The sequence below is a fragment of the Numida meleagris genome, chromosome 1 (genome assembly GCF_002078875.1).
Source record: "Numida meleagris isolate 19003 breed g44 Domestic line chromosome 1, NumMel1.0, whole genome shotgun sequence".
Classification (NCBI taxonomy): domain Eukaryota; kingdom Metazoa; phylum Chordata; class Aves; order Galliformes; family Numididae; genus Numida; species Numida meleagris.
In genome coordinates, this window is record NC_034409.1 from 76,481,377 (window position 1) to 76,502,406 (window position 21,030).

General features: G+C 42.5%; 1 protein-coding gene across 6 annotated transcripts; it reads right to left on the bottom strand.

Annotated features, from left to right (window-relative positions):
- LOC110398845 (3 beta-hydroxysteroid dehydrogenase/Delta 5-->4-isomerase-like) lies at positions 6,088-20,354 on the bottom strand. Of its 6 annotated transcripts, none has more exons than XM_021396848.1 (4): positions 20,230-20,354; positions 14,738-14,958; positions 10,478-10,642; positions 6,088-7,223 (listed from the first exon to the last, which is right to left on the bottom strand). In XM_021396848.1, the coding sequence occupies exons 2-4, from the start codon at positions 14,889-14,891 to the stop codon at positions 6,409-6,411; spliced, it is 1,134 nt and encodes a 377-aa protein (XP_021252523.1). In that variant the 5' UTR covers positions 14,892-14,958; positions 20,230-20,354; the 3' UTR covers positions 6,088-6,408. The 6 variants fall into 6 exon arrangements, with proteins under 6 accessions (XP_021252523.1, XP_021252502.1, XP_021252487.1 ...); XM_021396827.1 differs by lacking the exon at positions 20,230-20,354 and adding an exon at positions 15,211-15,306; XM_021396812.1 differs by lacking the exon at positions 20,230-20,354 and adding an exon at positions 15,189-15,297.

The window sequence follows — 21,030 nt, forward strand, 5'->3', positions numbered from 1 at the left end:
GGTCCCCCATCCATGGAAGTGTTCAAGGCCAGGTTGGATGGGGCCCTGGGCAGCCTGAGCTGGTGGCTGGCAGCCCTGCCCATGGCAGTGGGGTTGGAACTGGGTGGGCTTTGTGGTCCCTTCCAACTGAAGCCATTCTGTGATTCTATGAATACTTGCTTTCATACTGGGCTTGATATACTTGAGCTTTGTTCATTTGAGTCAACTGTTACTAGCAGCCAGCAGCCCGCACCAGCAACCTTGCACTGTATTATTTGTGACGAAAGTGCAGACTTTATAAAAACAAAAACTTTGCAGTCAGAATATTAAATTGGACTTCACTGAGTAAGGGGAAATGCTTGCTAAAGATACCATCTAGTGGTAGTAAGAGGCAGAGACTTACAGAGCCAGCAGATTTCGATTCTGTAAAGCAAATGTAAATCCTATCAAGAAGCTGCCCATAAACTTTTTCCTTTTCAAACAAATGATGTCACTGAGTAGGAGTGGGATCAGATCTCATCCTGCCCAGTGTGTCCTGGCTCTGTGGGGAGAGGCCACACGAAGGAAATCCTTGGTCCTGCACTCTGGCCACAACAACCCTAGGCAATGCTACAGGCTTGGGGCAGAGTGGCTGGAAGACTGTGTGGAGGAAACGGACCTGGGGGTATTGGTCGATGCTCAGCTGAACATGAGCCAGCAGTGTGCCCAGGTGGCCAAGAAGGCCAATGGCATCCTGGCTTGTATCAGAAATAGTGTTGCTAGCAGGAGCAGGGAAGTGATCATCCCTCTGTACTCAGCACTGGTGAGGCCGCACCTTGAGGACTGTGTTCAGTTTTGGGTCCCTCACTGCAAGAAAGACATTGAGGCCCTGGAGCATGACCAGAGAAGGGCAACAAATCTGGTGAGGAGTCTGGAGCACAGGCCTTATGAGGAGCAGCTGAGGGAGCTGGGATTGTTCAGTCTGGAGGAGGCTGAGGGGAGACCTTATCGCTCTCTATAACTACCTGAAGCGAGCTTGGCCTCTTCTCCCATATAACTAGTAATAGGACTAGAGGGAATGGCTTCAAGATGCATCAGGGGAGATTCAGGTTGGACGTTAGGAAATACTTTGAGAGAGAGAGTGGTCAGGCACTGGAATGGGCTGCCCAGGGAGATGGTGGAGTCATCATCCCTGGGGGTGTTCAAGAAGCATTTAGATGTTGTACTGAGGAACATGGTTTAGTGGGAAATACTGGTGATAGGTGTACGGTTGGACTGGATGATCTTGTAGGTCTTTCCCAATCTTGGTGATTCTATGATTCTATGAAATCACAGATTAATATTGCACTCACTTCACCCAGTCCTTCATCTGTGACACTCCCTCTCCAAAATACCTTTCCTTGTGAAAGGATGAAGAGACCAAAACCTGGACCTGCTCCTTAAATGGGGATGTCACCCCAGTGTGCCCACTGGCGCCCTTGTGCAGCCTGCCCACTGCACCAGGATGTGAGCTCTGCTTCCTGCAGCATTTCAGAACCCAGCACATCTCCCATTTAGTGATGTTCCTGCAGCCTTAATCTGAGCACAAGGACACTGTCAGTATAGCAGGAGGAGGAAATTCCCTGGGGCTCATGTCCTCCAGTGGGACCTGGTCAATTTGCAGTGTATCATGCTGCTTGTGACAGTAGCAGACTTAGCTCCAGAGTGACATTTTCTTTTGCTATGCACAGGCATTCTGGCTCTGGCCACTGAGCACTGCTTATGTGGCTTCATGGATATAGCTTTCCTATCAGTGTACCACCACAGAAAAATTTATTTAACATGAGAGTTTTCAAACACTGGAAGAGGCTTCCTAGCAAGGTGGTTGGTGCCCTGTGCCTGACTTTGTCCAAGAGACAGGATGACAGCATTCACCTAGAAAGGGCCTTTGAGGATTTCCACAGCATCTTTCTTACGCAAAAGATGCTATATGAGGTGACCTCTATGGTGACAGTGTTTGTAAGGAAATGTTCAGTCAGAGGTCAAATCATAAGCAGCGTAAGATATCCCAGACAGAGAAACATCACCAATGTACTACATGTAACAAAAGTTTCAGGAGGTGCTCTGACTTAGTTAAACACCAGTGGATCCACACAGGTGAGATGCCTCTGAATGTGAGGTGTTCTGAATGTGAGAAGTACTTCAATTCAGGCTCTCATGACAGCAGGCACTGGAGGGTTTATGTGTACTGAATGTGGGCAGTGCTGCTAGTATAAAGCTTGACTCAAGCAGCACTTTAAACTTCACCCAAAATAGAGAGCAGAACAACTAGGGTCTATGAGCATAGGTGTCCTGACTTTTAAAGCAGGAAATATCATGTATAAATTCGGTAGTGTGACTGAAAGAAAGGGAGGAGCAGGTATCTGTCATAGTGCAAGTATTTGGCTGATGAGGTGGAATGGTGGTGGCAGGGTAGGGACTGGTTTTGGAATAAGCTTCCTGTCAGCAGCAATGTATTTAAGGAAGTAATGTGGCAGCAAGAAATAGGAAGTTCAGCAAAAGCGTAATTTGATGCTTAAATAATCTGATTTAAGAAAGATTAGCAAGACAAAAGGTCCCACCATCTTACCGAGAAGGCAAAAACAACAAAGCAGGCACCAGGAACTGGAGCCCTCATTTGGGAAATGAGTCACTGGCTGAACTGCAGAAGAAAAGTTGTCCTTTATTCTCTCTGGCAGTATCTATAGACACTTTAGGAGCTCTGTTAAACTTGGGCAAAGATGTCCCAGTTTTCTGGTACATGTTGTAATATTTCAGCTCTTTGATGTGTTAAGTGCCTTTTCCTATTAAATGGAAGCTTTGCTTCTGCTGTGCTCCCCCTCTCCTTTCCTGTTTTATATCTGTGAGCTTGAATTGTCCTTGATACTCCCACTTCACTGACACAGAAACCATGGCTGCACCCATCACAGTCTCACTGAACATTAGAATGAAGTCTCACTAGCCGGGAAAAATAATGGATGTTGCTGTTTGTGAAACAACTTCTTTTTGCTTTTCTAAGCGGAGTTTGATAATCGCCTTCAGTAATATATTATGCTGCACATATGACAGCCTTGTTCAACTCTGGAGGGAAATGAGATAACTCTGTATGTATGTAAATATACGGAGCTGATCTGGACCTTTACTAGTGGCACTAGAGTGTTGTGGGTTTTACATTCTTGGGAGTCTTTTGGAGGCTTATGGCCTGCTCAAAACCTTCTGCCCAGGAACAGAGTGAAAAGAGACAACTTTAGGAAAGCAGAGTGTGAATGGTGGTGTCTAGAGGGCAACAGATGGTAAATGGAAGGGCCTGGAGGGGAATGGAAATAGAAACGGAGAGAAACAGAGGGGAACAGAGTGTGAATAGAGAGGGATGTAAAGGAATGACCTGGTGAGAAAAAACAGTCAGTGATGGAGGAGACTGGAGAAGAAAAGAACATGAATGGTGAGGCTGAAAGGGAAGATGGCATGAACAGGCTACAACCAAACAGATTCTCACCAGAGAAATTTGAACAGAAAGAGAACATGGAGGAAGGAGAAAAGCAGAAATGGAGAGGATAGGACATGAAAAGATCTCCGTCAGAGGGATCCAGCAAGGATGAAAACAGGGAGTAGATGGAAACAGAATGCAAATCATTGTTTGGTGATGGGAGGGGAATAGAGCATGAACACAGGTGCCTTCTCATTTATCTCAGCTTTAGCAATACTCTTGACACTGTCTTCACCAGTATTCTTGGATACATGTTGGATGTTGCAGTTTGTATGGATGGAGAACCAGAGCTAGGAGCTAGGCCCATCTTCCTGGAAATCCAACATTGTTCACAAGCCATGAGAATGCCAGTAAGCTAGCTTCACTCTCTTTGCAAATTTCTATTGCCTGAAACACTGAAAGCTTTTCAGGAATTGGTGTTGGTCTTCACAAGGACCCTTAAATGCAATCCTTTTGTCATGTGTCTCAGCTTCAGATCAGTTCTGAAATGAGATCTGAGAAATCTGAAAATGAATTCTGAAACGTGATCTGAGACAGGCAGCACAGCTTCACCAAGGGCAGATTGTGCCTGACCAATATGGTGGCCTTCTACAATGGAGTGACAACATCAGTGGACAAAGGAAGGGCAACTGGTGTCACCTATCTGGACTTGTTTAAGGCCTTTGACATGGTCCCACATCACATTCTCATCTCTAAATTGGAAAGAGAGGGATTCGAAGGCTTTGCTGTTTGGTGGTTCAAGAATTGGTTGGAAGGTTGCAGCCAGAGGGTTAGTGCCCACTCTCGTTCATGGGCAAAACTTTCTTACCAAGAACTATTCTGTGCCTCAGAATCCTGTCAGGCAGAGAACAGACTTGTTTTCACCAGTCTTTTGGAAGAAATTTTAGGGAATGTGAGTAAAATTAAATGGCCTAGGACTGATCCATTTTTAGACTTTCACAGCTGAAGCTAGCTGAAGCTGAAGCACAGAAGCAAAGCAGAAGCATATTGGGTGTTTCTCTCACTTTGTGCATTGTGCAGTTGTTAGCATCTGGATGAGGGAGGGACGACTGCTGTTGTTGATAAAGAGTGTTTTTTTTTCTGATAGGGGATGGATTTGACCTCATTTTGGTCAATTCTGAAGCTTGGGCTTAAGTAAAAGTGCAGAAAGTCACACAGCTGGGAGGTGATCCTCGCAGCCTGTGAATGGAAGACCATCTTAAATCTTTGCAAATTGCTTCCATGAGATCATTTGGACCAAATCATGGCCTCACTGGAGAATTAAAATATTTATTAAAATTTTATTTATTTTTTAAAATTTGTTGTTGAGGAATGTGGGTCATGTCATAATGATAATTCTGCTGGCTAACAGTCCTCACACTGATGTGCTGCTCATCTATCTTGAACAGAATAAGGTGAGACAAATAATGCCTCTTATCTGTTTTTAAAATCCAGCACACACAACAATCTTCTGGGTGTAGGTTCTATCCATGAATTTGCAACTCCACATTTCTTTTGCAAGTCTCTTCTCCTTTAAGTTATCTTCAAGCCTCCTCATTCTATTAAGGAGTTACTAGCACACGGTGCAGCAGGGGATGGATCTTCTTCAGCATGAGATAGATCTGTGTGCTTATTAATAATGGAGAAGCTCTGCCGAAGATGTTGAGTGAAGTGATGGCATTCATTCAAATAACATTTGCAGTACTAGTTTGCTGAATATTTGCAAAACCTGCAATGGAATCTCAAATGACTTATATATCTCTCCTCAGAATATGACTGGAAGTTCTGGTTGCTAGTATTCTATTGCTTTGGATATTATATAATTAAATTAAGATGTTCCTAAAGAAAATGGTAACGTTTGCATTGGGACAGTTTAATGCCTAGGACACTGAATAATTAAGATCAGTACACACTTTAAGCTGCCAGCATATCTGGAATCAAGTCTGGTAAAGTGTTTCTGTTCACAGCATCCTGAACAGAACATCTCATCTTTTAGAATTGTTTTCTGCAACTGAATTGTAGATTTAAGAATAAAATGTTGAATCACTTCTTTTTGTTCAGGAAAGTATTTGTTCAGATAATTCCTACATTTTTGGCTCTAAAACCGAGTTGCATAGAGCCAGTAGGAAAAACACAGGAACAGAATATATGCATTTACTGGCTAATGTTAACCTTTGCTCCCAGCTGAAATCTGAAAATAGTGTTATATTTATTTTCAGCCATGTTTGTTATTTCTCCAGTGTTCTCAAACATCTTGGAAAGTCTCCAGTGACCAAGGCTGTCCTGCAATATTTTTCTCCTTTTTATCTTACTGCAGTTATTGTTCTCCTGGGCTGCCATCAAATTTGTTACATCACAACTAGGAAAATGAGAAGGGATGAAGAACAGACATAACGTGGTTCCTTTCCCTCTATACATCTGCCCTTATTAAAGATAATGTTCCACTGAACACTGTGCTTTTGGCTTACTCTGCCAATATTTCCACTCAGGTTGGACTGTCAGTACTACAGAAAACTGGACAATGCTCTTGAAAAAGTGAGCAAGATTTGTAACTGCTTTTACTATCAAGTGGCTTCTACCTGCTGTGTAAAGCTGAATGAGTAGGATATAGCTTAGCATTATATGCTTGTAAATCATAGTCATAGTTCAAGGACAAATTGTGCCTTTATTGCTTTAAAAAGCCTTAAAGAATGTGTGGAGTAAAAAGAAGGGCTGTGTGGAGTCTTACTCAACATCTTCATGCTGCCCAAGTGTGGACTCTACAATAACATTACCCTGATCAGACTGTTCTTGACAAACAAATGGACATTTCACCTTTATTTATTTTGGATCTGGGGATGATTGAGGGTGCTGTTACACTTTTTTTTTTTCAATTAAACACTTGGTAGTTATCTGCTGTTGTTGTTTACCCAACTGCCCTCTGGCTCATGGCCCTTGGTGAGGCAGGCCTCAGCTCTTCTTAGCATTTAGGCCTTTTTGCTTTTTAAGTACTCCCTCCTCTGTGGGACCATGGAGGCTATCCACTGGCTGGTACACCTCTTTGCCTCTTCCCACGTGTAACGGGGCACGTAGCCAAAATCCTTTTGTGCCTTTCTGTAGGAGAAAGTGAAGGGGGTGTTCAACAGAGTGACCAGGTGGCGGTTGGTAGAGGGGATGTACCTGACAAAGGGCCTGAGCATGAAGCTCACAATCTCCAGCAGCAGCGAGAAGTAATACAGCATTGTCAGAGGCATGGGGAGGCAGGGCTCAATTCCAAAGCCTAGCTCCTTGGTCAGCTCGTAATTTAGGTCTGCGTAGCTCATGTGAGGAGTGTCATCTGAGATGTAGTAGAACTGCCCCCTGATATGTTTGGCTTTCTGTGGGACCTGCAGAGCTTTGGCTGCCTGCACATGCGCCCAGGCAATATTCCCCACGTACACAGGGTTTACTAAAGCCTCCTTCCTGGAGAAGCGCAGGTAGACATTTTTATTCAGCAGACACTTGTCCAAATGACCTTGAAGAAATGGGCATCCTTCTCCAAAAATGTACATGGATCTCAGGGCACAGGTGATGAGCATGCCTCCATCCTTCAACGTCCAGCCATCTGCCTTCAGCACAGATTCCTCTGCCAGCCTCTTACTCTGGGCATAAGGAAATTTGGATGTACTCTCATAAGGTGTATCTTCATCACCATTGAAAATTGGGTCGCCCTTGCAGTTTGGGCCTGCCACCTCTATGGTGCTGGTGTATATGAAGTGCTGGACATTACAACGAGCACATGCCTCCAGCAGCATCTGAGTACCTTCAAAAGAGAAACATGGAAGTTAGGTGGCATGTAGCTGAGTTAACTGTAAAAGGCTCCAGTCTGGAGCTTCCCAGGTAGGGAAAGGTGGGCCTATTAGGTCAAGGACAGCATCTCTGGCCCAAGGTCTGCCAGGTCTCCCCTCTCTGCAGCTGTAGGAATCCTGTCCTGAGCTGGACATGTTCAATGAAACTAGGCCCGCCTCAAACCTATACTCAAGTGGTGTCAGTGTAGCTGCAGGAGTTTTACATGAATGAACATTTGATTTTAATGATGTCAGTTGTTTTTTTAATGCTTGAGTAAAATTTTGCTCTTTCTTGCACCAAGATGGACACAAAGTAACTTCACTGACCACAAAGCCTGTAGGTTGGATTGGCCTAAGGCTGAAAACCCTCAGAAGTCTCCATCTCATCAGTTTTCCATCCTGTATGCTGAATACTTTGTTTTCCCGGCTTAAGGATGCTTGTGGGTGGTTTTCTAAGCAGGGATAAAATTAATGTGGTACCTGATGGTTTGCTTCAAAACTTCACCCAATGGGAGTTCATCCACCATTCAACAGGAATTGAAGGAGGGCTTGAAGAGAAAGACCTTATTTCATAACAACATATGATACCATGTAGTCAAAAACCACAGAGTACTGTGCATGCCTCCATTTCTGGAATATCCTGGCCTTTGCTTTTAACTTCACTCCAGCTGCTTGTAATGTGACTTTTTGTATAATATTTTAAAAATATGGGATTTCTTACTTTTAATATCCTATCATAACGCTTACCTCAAGGGTAGGAGCTGTAAGCTGGCCAGTTCAAGGCCTTTCAAGTAGCCAGGAGGATTAATATAGGAAAACATATTCAATGTGGTTATAAACATTTCAGTAATTTGTTTAAATTGCAAATTGACTCTTCTTTCTTCAGAGTTTTGAGGCAAAAATCACCTTATATGTTGCTCATGGTATAATGAGAGACATTGTGTATGAAAGAGACGGTGCCTTTTAAAAAGAAACAGACAGCTCAGAGGCATTTGAAAATGTCTTTGGAAATGAAACATTAAACCAAAATCAGAAAGGTATTGGTAAAAACCTGGAGGACAAAATCCAATGCTAGCAGTAAGGCACATAAATATGCTAACAAGTCTGCTCAGTCTATTAGAACAACAACCAAAGGCAGCACAAAGCATTGCTAAGGAAAATATAATGATAAAAGAGGTTCAAAGGAGTGAGAAATATTGGCAGCAAAATATGGCCCTATTAACAAAAAAGGGATTCAGACGAATTATTGAATTTAAATTGTTGGGGCACAAAAATTCTTTCTTCAAACTTGAACAAGAAAATAAGAGATGTTGTAACAAATGCAGTGTAAATCTTGATGGGGCTGTAAGAAAAACTACAGCAGTACAAAGAAAAAGAAGTTACATAGCCAGGAATAGTCATATGAAAAGTAATTCCAAGCAAATCACTATGTTTAGGTAACACACAAGCCATGCTCTTCTCAAAAAATAATTAGTAAACTATATTATTTTAAAAATTAATAGTTTAATTAACTATTTCTGCTATCAGTGCTGTTTGAAAAATGTAGGAAAGTGATAAGGTATGGAAGAGCTGGATAAAATCAAATGGACAGCAAGTTTTAACAAAACAAACATAACATTATCTTGGCAGTTGCTATCCCTTTGGGTTCAATTTCACCCAAATAAAATGTGCTTTATTTGAAAATAAAGGTCGCATGGTAAAAAATGAAAAGGTTCTTACAGTAATGAGAATTTAAGCATCTTTCATTCATCATGTAATAAAGTAAACATTCTGTGGACCTGGTCTGCAAATTCTAATTGCACAAAGTCCTTCTTTCTTTTGAGTCAATACTGCAGGAACAAAGACTGAACATTGACCTGAAGATCTGATTCACAGAGAGTACATTTTTTGATTACGCTAAATTATTTTTTTCGTTCCTTTCTTCCTAAAAATTTCATTTATTTCCCTTCTCTTCCTAAAAGGATACTGTACCCCCGAGGCATTGTGTGAAATGTGAGACAGAGACAATCTCAGCATCATAGCAAATTTAACTCACTGTTTATTGATGTTCTCACACTCCTACCCGAGGTCTGAATTTGGAGATGCCACATAAGCTTGCTTGGTGGCATTTCTTTCCTGAGATCCCATTCAAAAGGCCTGAAGTGCAGAGGTTCACACTTGAGAATGTGGCTGTCAAAAGAAGCCCAACTTCTCAGAGGGATTGGACCCATCTCTTACATGTTCTTGGGCTTTGCCAGTTCCCATGAGGGATCTGCTTACACCCAGACTGCTCCAATTTGTGGAAGATAAAAAGATCTAGGAACTTTCCCCTGCTAAGTATCCTATGTTTATAGGTCCAAATTAGAAGCCAGGAAGATTTAAATCAAAAATTCATTGGGAATTGGCTGGATTATTTTTTGTTTCTGTTCTGGTTTGTGAATGTGCACATCTGATTCCTGGGCACATATTTATTATAAAAGTTACTTTTCTGCGATAAGGAAAACTTCAACCCTGTATGCTTGTGAAGTACACAGCAGTGTCTTGGTTGGTCTGAAAGCTGAGAGAGCATCAGAGCGGAAATGCAAGGAAAAAGGGAAGAGAGATTTGATATTTACCAGCTGACCTTTAAAAAAAAAACAGATTGTAGCAGGACAAATGCCCTCTCTGAACTACTCCCCCTGGATATTTATTTTTTCATACCACACAATGGACAGCTATACAGGAACTTTTTTTGATCTTCCCTCTGGCAGGGACCTTAACAGCTAACCTGCTGGGCTCTAATTTCTGGTCACTGCCAATCTGCAGCTTTGACAGACCAGAAATGAAAGGGTCTGGAAACTGAATATACAGGTGATGGGCCAGGCTGAAACAACCGAAATGCCATCCCACTGTTTTAGAATGCAAGTAAGAGAGACAACAAAACTACAAAGAATGCTCTCTTGCTCTGAAAATGTATGTGTAGCCAATACAAAAGTATTGTCTGTAGGTTTTTGTATTCTTCTGTGAGGAGGTCCTTTGTTTGTGGTAGAGAAGAACAAAGGACCAAGAAAGTTCTTCATGTAAATAAGAACATCTTCTCCATATCCTCACCTAGGAGCTGAAGCATCAGTATGCAAGGAAGGCAGGCAGTGCCCGTTCACAGCACAGAGGATTTGTGGATCAGACGGATGAGGATGACCTTGTTCTTTTCAGAAATATATTGAAATTTTGTGGCAGGCAGGTGCCTGAGAAAGGTGTTTTGCCCACTCACCTGTCACATTGACTTCCCAGAGCAGCTGCTTCTCCACGAGGCCCAAGGTGTCGATGATGGATGCCGTGTGGATGACGAGTGAGACCCCCTGACAGGCACGCTGAAGGAACGCCACATCTCGGATGTCCCCTTCCAGGATTATCACCTCAGTCTTGCCCTGGAACTCTGCAGAGGCAGCAGAAAACAAAGCAAAGTCCTCCTGGGGATCCTAATGTGAGTGCTGGCAGGAGTGATGGAGGGCTGTGTGCTTGCCGAAGCTGGCAAAACAGAAGGCATTTTCCAATGGCTGCAGTGTCAGGAGCTAACTGCAGTGCTGTAAGGCCTATGTTGCATCAGTTACCATACTTTCAGAGCCATATTCAACATAATTCCTTCTTTAAAACAAAAAAAGAAAAATAACAGAAATCCTTCCCACTGCTAGCAGGAGCCTGAAGCTTCCTTCAGGTATGAAGTGGATCTATTTTAAATTTCACAAGGGGAGCAGCTCTAGCTATATATGTTCTAGTGGCTGGCTTCTTATTAAAGTGTTAACCTAAGCACCAAACAGCCACACGCTGCATGCGCCTGTCTTGAAGGTGAAGAATGTTCCCTCTCCACCCACAGATGGCTAATGGCATGGAGGAACTTAGAGTCTGAGGCCATGCTGCTCTGCTGGGAATCTGGTGGCCTGCCTGCTGCTCTGCCATGGGAGAGGGCTTTCTCAGCACGACCTGCATCTTCTAAGGACGTGGTGTCTTTACAGCAAGTCCTCTCCCAGGCCTGCTGTGCATGCACTAGAGGGCTCCCCAGGCACAGGCAGGTGCTGTGTCTTCTTCCAGCTTCAATGAATGTATATAAGGCAAGGACTTGATTAATTTACACATCTTTTAATCTCAGCTGTGACTAGAATCTTGTGTATGCTACTATTTTGTCACTGGCTCCCAAGCAGGCAGGATTTCACCCCATATCTTTAATGGAGAACCACTGACAGACACAGCTGCTAAGACATGGAACAGAGCGTGGGATACCGTTTACAACGGTTTTCTCTCTTCATCTGCATAACCTGATAGGATTTAATGCTGCATTAGTTTAACAGTTGTTCTGACACAACAAGTCAGAGGGCCTTCTTTTTTTCTTTACATCCTCTTGATCTGAAATATGGAACAAGAGGCTAATTGCTCAATGTTGACAAAAACTTAACTAAAACTAAAGCTGCTGCTCTCCCACCACAATCACTGCCATGTGCTGTCTTGTGCTCTTTTATTTTACAGAGCACACTTAGTTCCTAGGGCTTTGTTTTCAGGTGGTTTACACTGACCTCTACCTGTATGGATGGGGATAGGCTTTTTGTGAAGCATCTGGTAGATTTGCTGGAACAAATGTTAGTCTTTGTACAGTCCATAGAGTGATGTTCTCCACCAGTAATACTTCGTGGGGATGCAGTAATCCAAAGGACTGAAATACATGTTTTTCACAATGTAAATTCTGACCTACATGCACTTTAGAGTGGTCACTGTGCCTGGGCACGAGCTAGGCAAATTGAGGGTTTTACACATGAAAATCAAAGACTTCAGGAAAAAATATGAAAGGAACTGCCTTTTATAAATCTAATCACAGAGATGGAGGGTATTGGTCATTGGAAAGCTGCGGTCCAGCTGCTTTGTGCCTTGCTTGGGCTTGCAGTAGAAGTTGTGGTTATAAGAAGCTGAGTTGTAAGCAATGCTCTCTGCTTGCTACATGGTAGTTTTTGTTTGGAAATGTAATGTTTACTTAGTAAAATACAATGTCCTTTTGTGGGCAGTGTCTGACTCACCAATCCAGTCAGATTACTTGCCCTAAACTGTCTTTCCTTCTTCTATAATATCTTACACAAGAGAGCTCTCCACTTTCCTGGGTAAATGGATGGTTAATTAAAGCAATCTAAATTTGCTCCTTCATAGGATAAAATTAACACCTGCATTGTATTTTCATATGTAAAGGGCAGTGCAGGTTATTAATTTCTTTAGCCAGGGAGGCTGAGATGTTTATTCTGTTCCCATTTCAGCTGCTGAATTTTTCTACAGCTACTTTACATTTCATTATGAATATGGTGAAAAAGGCAAAGGCAATGTGGTAACATTGAGCAAGGAGCCAGGAGACTTCCCAACTTTCTCCCAGCAAAAGTCCTGGGGAAAAAAAAAACAAAAAACACCAAACCAAGCCAAAACAACAACAAAACAAAAACCAACAAAGCGTCATTCCTTCTCCCTCTACTTTCCCTCTACTTTGGAGCAGCTCTAGGTTTGCAGTGCAAAAACCTGAACTGCACGTCTTTTTGTAAACAAAAAGAACTGCATAACTGAAAACAGAGAAATGTTATAATGGAGATGAGAGGTAGAAAAGCCAAGGCACCAACTACCACGTTCCATACAACATTAATTCTCAGCCACACAATACAACAAACTGGGCAGGCCCCAGCTCGCAGCACTTTGCATTGATGGACCCTCCCAGACTCCCTATGGGTGTGGAAGACAGCAAATACCACTGTCCTATGCAGACTGAGTGTGATAGTAAAGATCTCAGCATGAAATTTGCTTTAATAAAAGACTAGCGTCCTTGAGTGCCCCCAGCAGAAACTGGCACAAACTGCTGTAACTTGCACATGCTCCTGTGTTTTATTAGCTTTGACCCTGACTCTGCAAAGATACTGCAAATATAAGGTGCGTGGAGAGCTCAGTTGGACAGAAAATGACGGCTTGGCTCCTTGCTGTTCAAGAAATCCAAACATGTGCCAGTAAGCAAAAGTCACTGTAGTAAAAATATTGGAGGTGAGAAGACTTCAGCCCCATAGCCCGCAGCAGCTTTGTGTTTGGAGTAGGGATCGCTGTGCTAGAGAAAGGCTTGAAGGGGAATGGTAGGAAGCTACATCAGATGTCCTGAGCACAGGCACTTGAAGACGTTTAGCTATAGAAGCTGATAGAAACAGAAGGACCAATAGTCAAAGTACAGGGGCATAAGGCAGTTCAAACACATCTGAACTGCATGCTAGCTGTCCCTACTCCCATTTGTGGGGGGAAAAAAAGGGGAAAAAAAGCTCTGATAACTGATTTTTTCCTGTGCTGGTCAGATATGCAGCAGGAATGTAGCAAGAGTAGGAGAAGGCAGTGTCTGGGCAATCTTCTGGGGAGGGAAGGGGGAGGAGGAAAGAGAGCACAGAGCTTTCCTGTGAACACAAGAGGAATGGCGAAACCTCTGCTGCAGCCCAGCCAGGACTGTGCTCACACATGCTACTGGTGCTGCAGGAGCCTGTGCAGCTGCAGGCTTTGTTACCGTGGGACCTGCCTGGAAATCAGAGCAGAAAGGGCTGCCACAAGGCTCAAGGGCATCTAGCAAATCTGCAGAAAAATGATGAATGAGATTTAATGAGAAGGAAGTTGCATAAAGGTCTTAAAAAACATTCTAAAGGTTTGCACAGTTTGCACCAGGTTTGTGGTGTACTGTTACTATTTTTCAGTGGCACTTAAGGACTTTGTAGAAAGATAGTGACTCTTTAGCAAATTATATTGGGATATTCTGTAAGGGTTCCCACAAAGGTAATGTCAGCATGGAGGAAGAGTAGTTCTGAGAGAATGATGTGATGGAGGAATGAATGTCAATTAAATGTCTGTCACATAGGGACTAAATAATATGATTGAATTTAGGTACCCCTGTGGCTTTTTATAGAGGTGCTCAGGATCCCAGAAAATAGGACATAATGAGGTACAAAATAGTTTTCTGAGATGCTTTCTCTACAACAGACTGCTTCTGACAGTGGGTGTACCTCTCTTTTATGCTGCTTCCAGCCCATTCAAACAAACAAAGCTCTGACTTGCCCTTTGAAATGGGTCTTGTCTCCTCTCTGAATACCACAAATGTTCTGCTCTCCAAGAAACTGCAATAATAATAATAATAATCAAATTTTAAGCTATGTTCACAGAAAGCTCAGCCAGTGCTGAAAGTGCAAAGGGAAAGTCAGGATACAACGAAAGCCAAGCTGAAGGCAGATTGTTTGCTGGACTATCAGTACATTGGCCTCTCTTCTGATCTTAGTGAATCCTCAGGGCCTGGCAAAGAAAACTCTTGCTATTAAGTCTTATTCCTGATATCTCTGCTGGAGAGAGATAGGGATAAAGCAAAACTTCCTTGAAAGAAAGCCTGTACCCGCAAAGCTGGGTTTGAGGGGGAGGTAAGGGCTTCCAACCATCCACTCGAGACAAAAGCATGCATACTCACAGCTCACCGTGCTCGCAAGATGGTACTCACTGCCAAAGCTCCAGAGTGCCTCCCTGCTGAAGGCTTTGTCCAGCAGCCGGATCTCAGCCAGCGCTTCCTCTTCTTCCAGCAGTAAGCGAACGATCCTCTGGCCGAGGAACCCTCCCGCGCCGGTCACCAGGCAGCGTACCCCCACCAGTGACATCGCTCTGGTTTGCTCCTCTTTGGCAAATTTGTCTCTGTAGAGCTTTGAGTGCCCAGGTCACCTCTTCCTGAGAACACAAACACGAGGCATCAATCTCCAGAGACAGATCAAAAACCAGAAAGAGAGATTATTGGCAAGGAAACTGACCCTCACATTAAACAACAATTTCTAAAGCATTTCTTCCTTTTGCTAGCTGTTGCTACCCAGTAGTAGCCTATGCAAGTTTCCCATGCAAAATAAAAGCTATTTACAAACTATTACAAACTGAAGGTGTTAACAAATTTGAAAATGCTCAACCTCAATGCTAAACAAACCCCACCAATGTCCGCTTCAGTTCCTACTCTCCAGCATTCAGAAGGCTGTGGAGGAGATTCGCCTGTATTTATGCACCACACCACTCACTTATTTTGATTCCCCTCCCTCTCACACGTCTCCTTTGCTACAAACAAATATGATACTTCCACCCCTCCTCTTTCAAACTGGAACGTCCTTGATGCAATGGGGTCTGAACACCTGATTAGACCTGGTCCTATATCCTAGAAGCAGAAATCCTTGTTCTGATCATTCTCTAGCTGGGCTTGCTTCTATAATAGTAGTAAGGGAGAGAACAATAAATCTAAATGTAAATAGCAGGAGTAGCTGTTTACACTGTTTGTGGACTCTTTTTGGATGTTGAGCTCCCCTATCATAGTTGAGATTTCTCACTCTTTGTAAAACAGGAGATTTTGTATTTGTTTGGAATACGTGAGGCTTTTGGAGTGATGACATGTTCTAAGTACAGAGTGGTTAAATTAAAGCTGCTGGAAAGGTTCACCTCAGAAATGTCTGGTGTGGAATGTCTGTTAAAATAAGGGTGTGGCTGGCTTCACAGTGAATGGTGTCATTATTTTCTATGTCATCAGAAAAAGGGGAAAATGCTCAGTTACTTCTCACTAGGATTTCATCCCAGTTTTAGCAAAATTATTTCCAAGGATGGGACCAGGGTAGGGCTTAGGTGCCAGCTTGAAGCGTGTACTGTCCTCATTGCCCTCCCAGGTAGTTGTGTCCTAGCAGGATGCCCTGACTTTTTCTCAAACATGGATAGTAAGACTGAAGCAAAATGTTGAACAGGTAGCCATTTAAAATCTGCCATGGGAAATTACAAAAAAGCCCAGCAACACAACTAATTATACTGAAATGGCCGAAAAGCTGGAGTGGATCTTTAAAAATGCTTCATTTTGTTTTTGCAACTAAACACCCCTAAACTCCCTGTTTTATTCTGTGGTTGTGATTTTTGTTCACTCACGAAAGAGATCCCTGAAGAAAAGCTATAGAAACTTAATTCCTTCTCATTAGTCTCTTTTTTTTTTTTTTTTTTTTTTTTTTTTTGAGAAAAACTGTGCCTTCAAATCGCAACAGGAATACAAAACCATCTTTGTTCCAGGAGAAGAGAGCTTCTGGCTGACAGAGATGATAAAATTTTGGCAACTGTTTCAATGACTCTGTCCTTGAAATCCTTTCCTGACCCCAATAAAGCTTTACAAAAAAAAACTGTTATGGGTTTCTTTCCTTGGCTCCTCTCAGATAGGACCTTGGTTTTGTGTCTTCTTATCAGAAGCTGGTGCAAATTAATTTTGTGCAGTGCACATGCAAGGAAAAATGTACTATATAAAGACTCGGAAATGTTGCTTCATTTTTACCTTGAGAAAGGAAATAAAATGCCCTAAAGGTGTATTATAAAAAGGCTCAACACAACAGAGCCTCTTAGGAAATGAGACATTTTCCTACACCATGCTTACCTACCAGTATGCACAAGCTTAGCTGGAGCTTATGGAGCAGCTTCCCTGAGCAGTGAGGTCAGAGCATGCCAGACTCCTGACCACCAGGAACAACTTGAAAGAATTCAAGGCTATACCGTGGGTTTGGGATTTGTAAACTAAACCATAATTCAACAGTGTGTACCAAGTTTGCCAACACATTTTGTGTCAAGGCATAGCCGTTTTTTAACTATGTTGTCTTCTTCCTCCTTGGCTTTATCACAAAACAAGGCCTTCACAATCTGATATTTTCCTGGTGTATACAGCCTAAGAGCGGATGTCGAAGAGTCACGTTTCAGAAAATAAGAGCTTGCAGATTTTGGCTTCTGTGGGAGAATTGCTACACACACAGACTAAGCAGGTAGACCGCTATAAATGCAACCTGTTGTGTCCTGTTGCACCCATGTCCCCCAGTCTGCTGGCCCAGGAACTATGTTGATGCTCCAGAATTTTTGCTGCTTACCATGACAAAAATACTTTGGGGCAACAGTTGGCTGATGGAGAAATGAAGAAAAAAGTCACATCAGCAATGAGAACAAACTGAATCATATAATACTGGAAGGAATAAACACAATAACCTTTGCAAAGCACAGAAGTTATAGGAGGCATAAAATAATTACACTTTTAGAGAAGGTTATTTTGTTGTTGTGCAATCAGGCAAAAGGAGCTATCTAGGAGCAGGAAAATAAGGACAGATCTCATCCCTTTGGGCAGAAAGTAAAACCTTAAGGGTTGAGGAAGGAGGTCACTAGATTGAGCCTGGGTATCCAGAGTGATGACAATAGAAGCAGAGAAAATCAAAGACATGCTTATTATTTCAGCTGGACCTTTTACTGTCTAAACATAGAGTAATTGTGGCCAAGAAAAAAAGCCATGAAAAATCCACGTGTTTTTCATACTGAGTGAAAACATTGCTTAACATGATATGCCTGTAAGCTCAAAATGCCTACACACTGGCAACTCTGGGAAGAAGAGTATACTTTGAGATGTAGATTTACTCAAGGAAAGCTTCTTCCCTTCCAGACAGGAGAGACTGTTACCTGGAAACATTTTTTGTTCTCTTCTGATTACATATTGACAAGAGGCAACAAGACTTAAATAACTTTTAGACAACTATGTGGAATGAAATTGTGAGTAAACACAACTTCACATGGTGAGGAACAGTTTTAAGACACGTCAACCAAGGTCTAATGATCACCACATTAAGAGGCCTCAATGTTTCTGTGCATTCAAACCTGACAAAAAGGTAGCTCCTATCTCAATAGTATCAGTTTCTTCTGGCAGAAGGGAGAAAGTGACTGTAAAGCTTTCTTACTTAATCTTCAGAATCAGAAAGACTTCAGTATTCTTTGTTCATGTGTGTTGCAGCAAATGAGTTAGGCAATTAACTAGAAATTAACATTTAGTCTCATTTTCCCTTTAATTGTAAGCAAAACTGTATTTTCTCAAGTGAAATTGATGAGTGAATTACATACTTAAAGGTCATAGAAATTTGCAACATATGCCGAAGGAAAATGTTTAATTTGGATCCACTTTGTAGATAAATTACCCTTGTAAATAGCCTGACTACCCATTTCTGCTACATCCTTCAGGGATGCTGAGCAGCAGCAGGGTTTGAGTAGCCTTAACATACATGTTTACAATATTTCTGGACACAGCTTTTTTTGGAATATTTGACCTTGCTTGAATTTTTATGAGACATGTTCACAACAATCAACCAGAGAACAGCAGGACAGAATGTGTTTTTGGTATGCATTGGCAAAGGTTAATTCCAAACTGTAGAAAACTTCCAAAATCTTGGAAAACTTGAGGAATAGGCTTGTACAATAGCCTCTCAGCCTGATGAAACCCCACGAGCTCTTTTAATCTCATTCACCAAATATTTTTCTTTTTTTTTCCTGAGAAAATGCATTCTGACACCTCTTAGGCAGAGATATAAGTGCTGCCTCAGCAGCTCCATGGTAGTAAGGCAGGGCACAGATTTGATGTGCTGCTTTTATTTTGTGATTAAATTGATGTTGCCCAACAGTTTAGATTGGAAGGAGCCTCTGGAGATCTCAAAGCAGCCTCAGGTTAGATGAGGTTGCTCAGGGCCTTGGGCAGTTAAGCTCTTAATGCCTCTAAGGATGTAGATTTCATGAAGCCTGTGGGCTCCTATTGCAGAATGTGACCACTCTCATGACAAAATTTTCTGCACTAATTTCAAATAGGAGTTCCTCTTATTGCAACTTATACCCACTGTCTGCCATCCTTTTTCCATGCACAGGCAAGAAATTGGGCTGCAGGTTCTATGTCCCCACACTTGGGTAGTTAAAGGCAATGGTAAAATCCCTCCCATCAGCTTTAACCTTCTAAAGCTAAAGTCAGCAAACTCAGTCCATGTGGTCTCTTCTTGTACAGCCTTGAAGTCCATCAAAGGGTGTGATGTGCTATTATTCACAAGTCTTATCTGCCTGGCTGTGAGTCTGCCCACAAGGTTTGTTTTTACTGGAACAGAGAGAAAGGCCTCCATGTGAAGGCCTCCGCAAGATTATTGCAGACACTCTTATCTCTCTGAGAAATTCGAGTCTAAACAGCATGAACCAACATCTCTTTTCTGTCTGCATAAGGACACTTTAAAGTAGGGCTTACGCAGAAGGTCACTCCTTGGTATCTTGGCTCCAAGGGAAGTGGGCAATGTGACTGCTACCAGTTGCACAGCTCACCACTGTGAACTGGATGTACATGACCAAATCTGTCATGGTGCAAAATTTTTCCATTGCTGCTTGGCAACTGCCCTGTGTCCTAGTAGAACAAACTGGTGCCCACAGCACTATGGGAGACTACAGCTGGGGCACTCAGATCCATTGCCTTTGCTAACAGTCACTGTTGTGTGACACTGGCACAAGCTTGACAAGGAAAATCTTCCCTTCTCCTTAGACCTGCATTTGTACATTAAAGAAGTAACAGTGGCATTACAGTCTCGGTTGATCATATTGCTCAGTTCTCAAAATCCCCTTGACTGTGGAGGGGAAGGGATGGCAGGGGACAGCAGACATACAGCCCTGAAGTCTGCTTGGTGTCTTAAACAAGCGAGCTGCACAAAAACGGTGTGGCAGGATGTTGGAAGGTCCAGCACTCCATCATTACTCTGTGTTTTTGTTCCCTGGTTGTACAACTCAGAAAAACCTGGAGAACATCCAGCAGAGAATAAGTAGAAATGCTGGATCTCCTGAGTCCCAGACCAGCACCCTGAGGAGAACTCTACTCACTCTTCCAGAGTTGTCTTTAGGCTACAACAATATTCATATTAAAATGTATGGTCTGTACTTCATTTGGCTTTTCTGCAATATCAAGCAAAAGAATTACAGAATCTGGTGATTCTGTTGGCTTAAAATCTACTACAGACTACACACAGGAAAGCATGGTACAGTCCTAGTTTTACCTCTTGTGTATCATGCGAGTCCTTAAATCCCCTTTTATTTCACCATCAGTCCTAAATCCCTGCACAGGGGGTAGAATGCCAGGGAGCAGGCAGAACAATCCCAGTGTATGGGCATTACCTGGAGTACTTCTGTGTACACCAAGGAGGCAGCAGGAGGGCCTGGCAGGGTTTTTTGAGTCCTGGAGGTTGAGGCACCATCTGGGTGGTGGAGCCTTGGGCTGGATTCACGTATCTTCACACCAGCTGAGTCCTGCTTGGCATGACTCAATCCTTCCTATTCTTGCAAAATCAGGGGATTACCAGAGAGGATTAAGAAGAAATCAGCTGCAGGTGTACAAGAAATGGATCCTTGTGTGCATGGGAAGAATGGGAGGTGCGTGAGGCAGAGGATGTACCCAGAATGTTGGCACCTCTCTGGCACTAAGTGACATCTGGCATCCTCAGCATACTTCAGCCATTTAGTGCTGTCCTGAAGTGCCAAAAAAAAAAAAAAAAAAAACCCAAAAAACCAAAACCGTGGCTGTCTGACCTTAAAATTTCCTTTAAAGATAGCAAGGAGTCAGGTATCTTAGCAGATATTTTTAAGATTCCATTGCATTTTTAAAGATGAAACACATTATCATTTTTCATATGTAGTTTACCTAGGCTTATTTAAAAGATTTGATTAAGCTTGAGCAGTTAAATCAGCTGGAGTCTTTCCAGAGATTTAGCTTATTTCCAGTTATACTGGCCCAATTCCCCATTGATTTACACAACATCACCACATATTTATAGGAAAGACCAAAAGTCTACACAGGAATTTCAGCTATTTTAGATTAATTCTGTTTATGGTAATACTTGGACAGCATTACACAAAGATTAAATACCAATTATTGCTAAGCTTCTCCTAGGCAGAAGAGATCAAATGCATCTTTAGTGG